The 7,013-nt window shown below is 39.3% G+C and overlaps 1 protein-coding gene across 2 annotated transcripts in view; it reads left to right on the plus strand.

The window, feature by feature from the left end:
* The window catches only part of dhx30 (DEAH (Asp-Glu-Ala-His) box helicase 30), a 28,723-nt gene extending 22,161 nt beyond the window's left edge, over positions 1-6,562 (plus strand). The window contains exons 17-20 of one of the 2 annotated variants that reach the window (XM_079819471.1): positions 2,922-3,079; positions 3,321-3,424; positions 4,893-5,032; positions 5,385-6,561. In XM_079819471.1, the coding sequence (XP_079675597.1) occupies positions 2,922-3,079; positions 3,321-3,424; positions 4,893-5,032; positions 5,385-5,680 (698 nt within the window). In that variant the 3' untranslated portion in view covers positions 5,681-6,561. Of the gene's footprint in view, positions 1-2,921; positions 3,080-3,320; positions 3,425-4,892; positions 5,033-5,384 lie in introns of both variants that reach the window. The other variant, XM_079819470.1, reaches the window with a different exon arrangement.
* Positions 6,563-7,013: the final 451 nt, after the last annotated feature.

The following is a 7,013-nucleotide window of genomic DNA, read 5'->3' on the forward strand; positions in this document are numbered from 1 at the left end:
GTGTCACTTTGCTCACAGCTGATTGGTCCAATTTCAGTTTGATCTCTTATCCAGAACATATCCTGCCCTGGAGCAGGTTAGCCGTGGATCGTAAGTTACTATGGAGATGAACACTGCTAAAAGCCAAACCATTTTAATGGTACCCAAAACCCAGGATTAGCACAAACTAAGCTTAAACATATCTGGTTAGCCAGCTAAACCGGCTTCATGGTATAGGCCCCAGGAGTTACTCTTTGTTTGACAGGTGATCTAATCATAATGTCGGGAGAAACAAACCAGACCAGAGAGTTAATAGATTAACATACCTTCTGATGTTCACTCATGTTTATTTGGTGCTATAATAAGTAGGAAGAGATGATAGGTTCACGTACTGCTACAGTCTGTCACGACACATTAAAGAGCCACAAAACGCTATTTATTGTTTGAATTTCTTAATAAATAACACGTGTTGAAAGCTGAGACTTCCAGGCAACCCGTAACCCGTGTTTTTCCAACCTTCTACCCGTGAAAGTGCACTGGAACGGCAGTCAAATCTGTGACTTCCCACCCGAGAACTTCCAGTTACGCATTCTGATGTCACATAGCTTGCGAAACAACAATGGCAGCCCCTACGGATGCTGTGTTTATGAAAGTTGTACATTTAAAAACCAAATCGTTTATTAAAATAAGGTATTGCTCTAACGTTATTTATCCACAAATGTTATGCATTATCAGCAGCTTTTCTAGCATTAGCTAGTTTTCAGTCAATTGAGTGCAAGAATAAATTAATACCAAATACATTTCCAAATATTCAAATCACGTAAAATAAAAGGAAAAACAGCTTCTCTTGCCTTCTGCGCCTTTTTTTCTCCTCCGTTTCCCTCAAATAAGCAAGGAGTAAGCACCTTTGGCGATAGAAATGATTGTAAATGAGCATAAGCCCCGTACCGTCCGCCATGCTTTGTTTACATCTAGCTACCACAATTCCTTGCTCTCAGGCAGTTTGGCGTGACTTTGCCTGGAACGCTACAAAGTCGTGAGTCGTGGTTTGAAGTCGTAACTTACGGGCTAAAAAACCTGCCTGGAATGCAGCATTTGTTTCATACCAAAGTGTCCTCTTTGGAAAAATACTTTTTTCCACTGTCTGAGAACATGATGTGAGAACACCATGGCTTGGGGCAGGTCTTTGCGAAGGGTTAATTGTCCTCAGTTATTCTTTTGTCTCGTGGACTATATGTAAACACCTGTTATGTGAAATACCATATTTAGGACAGTACTAAATAAGAAATTACATGGCATTTTTATGATGCCTCTTATTTAGTAAAAAAATTACATTTTGCTAATTCTGCAAGGGATATGAGAACTTTTGAGCACAAATATGATGAATTGTAATGATGAACATGAATTGTTTTGGCCATAATTTTTATGAGCATACAGATACATGCTAAATCTATGTAAGGAAACATGTTTCCTAGTACTTTAAAGGAACACTCCACCGTTTTTAGAAATAGGGCTTATTCAACTTCTTTCCTACATTTAGATATGTGGGCAAATGCATTTGTCTCAGTGCATGCATTGTTTTAGTTTGGCAGGGTCGCCGCTAGCTTAGCTTAGCATAATGAATGGAATCCTATGTGGCCAGCTAGCATGTCCTGAGTAAAAGTGATAAAACCCCCCCCAAAAAACACCTAATTACTTCGTGGCCTGCGTATTCACAACGAATACAAATAGTGATGCAGATTAGGACTAGGCGATTTCCTAGGCAGATATTAACTTGGGACTATATTATGGGGAAGCACTGCTACTTGGGCGCAGAGATATCACGCAACACATGAAATCAAAATTTGGGCATTTTTTTATTATCACTTTTACTCAGGACATGCTAGTTGGCAACATAGGATTCCATTCATTATGCTAAGCTAAGCTAGCGGCGACCCTCACGTACACAAGACAACACTCACGTACTGATCACGACTGTCTATGATCACGACGCACCAGATGTCAGCGGGACTGGAGGACTAAGGCCGGGGTGGGGGATAGTCGGTTTTGCAGCGGATTATCAGTGAATCCCAGTTGCCTCCGATGAAAGTTTGTAAAACTATCCATTGTAAAGTCACTGCAGAGGCAGGTGTTGGTGGTGATCCTCAGCTCTCCATCAAGGTTGCTGTTCACAAAATTAATCCACCTCTTCTTGATCGTTTTTGTTTTGTAAGTTGTAGACTATAGTAACTAACAGTAGTGACAGTAACTCGCGATCGAGTGGGCAACTGATGTGAATGTGCTCTAGTTATGATCGTGTTAGGGGAGGAGCCAGGCTCGGTGGCTCCAGTGCGTCATCGAGCCACCGTTTTAGCCCTGCCCTGAAAATCCTGAACACAACAACGGTGAAAAACTGTTTAACGGTCTAACTTCTGAATTCAGTACTACACAGTTCACAGTCCTTGTAATTTGTTTCAGCAATACATTTCTAACATTTCTAATGTGTTTAGAAACAAATCTCATAATTGCCTTTACAGGGACTTTAAAGGCCCTGTGTACACCTGGTATTAAGATGCGTTCTGTTGGTTGATCGGATCACAAGTAAACAACATTAAATACAGGTGTAAACGGGGTCTAAAAAGTTTTAAACTTTTCCACTTTCGACCACTACCAGAGGTAGTCGAAAACACATTTGACCGGATTGCTTTCGTAGTGTAGACTCTCATATGATCTAATGCATTTGAACAGCCACTAAAAGACCCCCTACTCTCCACCTACTGACCTAAAACGTAAACATTACGGACAGAGAGCACATTTACATTTTTTCATTCCCGTAATAAATTGTGCCGTGGCCATAAATGGCATGTTTGAAGATGACGTGTAAAATGCTCAGTCGGTTTGATGCATGTTTTTAGTAATTTTGTAGCCATAGTATAAAAATATCTTCTTTGTCTCTTAAACAGGCCTGATGCAACAGTTCAGTGAAAATTTGTCTGAAGCTGGCCTGGTGAATCATTCTGCTGAATGTCTGCGCCTCTCCTCTCATTTGAACCAGCACAGTCAGCATGAGCAGCTCCTTAAAGCAGTGCTGGTCGCGGGCCTTTATCCTAACCTTGTCCAGGTACCACACACCTGTCATACACTTCCAGATACTTGATATATGCAGAACATATTGGATGAAAAGTACTACAGTAACTAAAATATTATTGTACTAGTCAGTTTTGTTTTGATGCCCAGGTTTATGTGGACAAGCCTGAAGCAAATGGTTTCACTGTGTGAATTATTTCCTCATAAAACAGGAAAAGCAGTACAGATTGATCCGTGTAGGTGCATCTATTAATAAAATATCTGAACTTTACCAGGTGAAAAGAGGCACAGTAACCAAAGGTGGAAGATTCCGGCCAGAAAATCTTTCCTACCGTACAGAAAGCACCCCTGTGGTGCTGCACCGCTCCTCTGTCAACAGGTAAAGACATGCACAGAGTAAAACTGCTGATGTAGATTGATAGATTGACATTGCTGTTTTATTGTTTGTATTATTGTATTATGAATTTCTACAGAACATTTATTTTTGAAGACATTGGGCATTACAGCAGATTTATTCTGTATTTAAAGTGCTATCCCAAATCCTGACCATTTTCCACCAATCTTTTTTACTACTGTATCTGTATAATGTTCTGTGACAAATCATTTATTTCTTCATGTGAGGAACCACCTTGTTCACACCAAGGATTATAACTATAAAGATTCAGTTTTAAATGTAAAACAATAGCAGAGTCCACAACAAAACTATAAAGATAAAACACTGAAAATGATTCCAAAGATTTCACTCCTCTGAGTCATTTTTTTTCCAGCGAGAAATTATGACAGCCAATCAAAATCCATTCTGCTTTAAACAGTTTGAGTACGGGCACAGGCCGGGAACCTGCACCGGAACCGTGACAGGGCACTGATCAGGGAGTCGGCCATTTTAAGGGCTGTCTCAATCGCAGAAGTGCACTGAAACGTTCGCTCCCTAAAAAGTCCCACAATGCACCGAAAAACCCAACGTGCATTGGCACTCACTATGTTACCTTAACTCGAAACTTAGCACGAAACTTAAATCACGTGACCCAACTCACAACTCATAACGACGTGATGTTTTTAAAAATACAAACCATTCTTTTATTATTTTTCAGCATTAACATACATTGTTAGACAGGTAAGTAACACAAATGAGCTAACATTTATAATTTATTCACTTGTATGTAACAAGCAAAGTATTTATTATAATGTACTTTAAATAACATTACTTGTCAGAAAGATATCAGCTCTACCGTTGTTCATAAATACCAGTAATGACGTTGTACAATGAGGATGTTGCTACGTCGCTGGAAATAGTCATCCCAATGTGTAGTGAGCCAGCGTCCTTTACTGTCCTTACCAGTGCCCGAATTCGTGTACACAATGTACTGATTCACAAGCCCTGGAGCTCGGGGACTGATTGAGACACACCCTGTGTCCGAGATCGCCCCTATACCCTTAAACAGGGCACTATTCGAGGGGACAGCCATTTGTAGTGGTGTGCGAAACCATAGTGGACGTTGAGTCTACTCATTCAATCCCACAATGCACCGCAATGAGTTTACAACCGATGTTCAAGATAAATCTTTTCTTTTCTACTGGTCAGTGTCCGAATTCACTTACTCGTTTTTATTCACTCCTTCAAGTGGACTATATTTGTGGAGTAATGTAGGGAATAGTGAATGAGGGGGCGATTTCGGACAAAGCCTGTGTCAGTGGAAAAGAAGCATGTTTGACCTCCTCATTACGTCACCACCGTGACTGCTGGTGAAAATGTGCATCACAATCTTCATTGCAGATTTATTTGCCTGAGTTTAAGAAACATGAGTCTTGTTCTATTCAGTTGAAGTCATGTGTTGTTTGTCGTTTAGGGGAAACCAGAATCTCTCGAGTCGCTGGCTCACATTCTTCTCTGCTATGAAATCAAATGGTCAAGTCTTCATTAGAGACTCTTCAGTGGCTCATCCACTAGCGTTGTTGCTCCTCACAGACTGTGACCTCAGCGAAAGAGGTAATGCAATCCCTGCCATCACCAGACAGTTGGATCATCTAGGATTCTGATAATAATTCTATGGAAGTTTGTTCCCACCACAGAATAAAAACTTATCTTTCTGACCTTTTTTTTTTTTTTGACTTAAGATATAAACTCGCAATTCTGACTGATTTTTTTTCGGACTTATGAGACAAACATGCAACTGAATTGTGAGATTAAAAAGTGGCAATTAAATATTTTTTATTCTGTGGTGGAAACAAGCTTCCATATTATTCACTTCATACTGAAATATGTTTTATCAATGCTTGTTTGCTCTGAAAATTTGTGGATACAGTGGTAATCTTTTTTTTTTCCTTCCTTTTTTTTAAAGTTCTGGGAGATCGTGTAGAGGTGGCATTACCAGGTCACACACTCATACGATGGGAGTTTTCTCCTCACGTCTGGGAGTTACTGTGGGACCTGCGCACTTCCCTACAGGCCATGATCCACCGCAATCTCCGACCGTCTGAATGTGAATCCAGCTCCAGCAGCGGGAAGGACAGTGAGCTTATTGGCTTATTAGTGGAGCTTCTGAATAACACGGATTTAGAAACTAGCGGTGATCAGGATGACTTCAACAACTGTCTGAACTCCAACACAGAAAATGTTAAAGCTGACCATTTTTAATTTGCACGTATGTCTGTGTGTCAAATTCATTGAGATACGTTTTTCCATTCCAGCCTAACAGCTGTGCATATCAAGGCGGTCTGGGTAAAGATTGTGAATTTCGGATCAAACTCTCTCCTGTCAGAACACAATCGTACGGGTCATGTCGAGGCACTCAAACTGCTTAAATAGCACTAATTAAAGTAATTTATTTAAGTTAAAAGAACAGTTACAATTCTCAGTAGTAGAGTATGTAAAACATTTTTGCACAAAGGTCTTTTCATGGAGAATAAAAGCTGAATTTTTGAGAGCTGGAAATACTATCAAGTTGTAAGAACGTCTACACAAAATGCATTGTGTTGACATTAACTTGTGCAGGCATTGTGTCTGAGGGTGTATGAAAACCATTATAATACTAATATACTTTGCTTAATTTATTGTCAATTAAAGATGTAAACATCACATCCTGCAGCACTGAACTCAACAGCAATCCTATATTGCAACGGAATTACGTGGTGGCAACATTTGTGCCATGTTGTTTCTACCATTGCAATGTTGTAACTTTTGTAGAAATGTACGATGATATAAGATTGCACCTTACCAAAAGAACCTATAAAGATTTTTTTACAGTAACAAACAAGGTTTTCTGTATGTCTCTGTGGAACAAGCCCAGACTTCATTACTTTGAAACATTATTTTAGACTCTCACCGGAATTACACAAATACACTGCCTCTTTTTGTCTTTTAAGCACTGCTTTGTGCAATACTTTTCTCTATGAATCAGTAGATGACTTGATCAGGTGAAACTCTTCTCAATGCACTGACAAATTCCACACAGACAAAACTAAAAATATTTCCATAATCAGGAATTTCCATTGTAATTCCTATAAAATCTCTTATCTAATCCTTGTCTTCATTTGTTTTTTTTAAACGTGCTTTCAAGGTCTAGTCCAGATTCCAGGTGTTACGAGTGATGAAGATTGAATGCTGGTTTTGTTTTTATTCAAGATTCATTTTGTAACAATAGTTCTGGTTAAAGAACCATCATTATTAAAGCTTAATGGTGGATAGAATATGATTTGAAATAGAATCTAATTATACGTTAACCATTAACAGCTACATCTGATCCAAAAATTCATAAATATAAATGAGTTAAATCGCAGTTGCAGTGCATAAAGTGTTTAGTTGTTTTTTTTCCTCTGTGAGGGGCCTCCAACTGTCTGTGCATTTTAGTCCATCCTGAAGTCCGTTTTGCAGAGATGGACTAAAAATGAACTCCCAAAACGTACTGCCAGATTCTGGAAGATGAATTCTTCAAACAGTGGTACTAGAGGATGTGGTGCTGGTCCTTCAA

Source organism: Gobio gobio (genome assembly GCF_949357685.1).
Source record: "Gobio gobio genome assembly, chromosome: 6".
In the NCBI taxonomy this organism is placed as follows: domain Eukaryota; kingdom Metazoa; phylum Chordata; class Actinopteri; order Cypriniformes; family Gobionidae; genus Gobio; species Gobio gobio.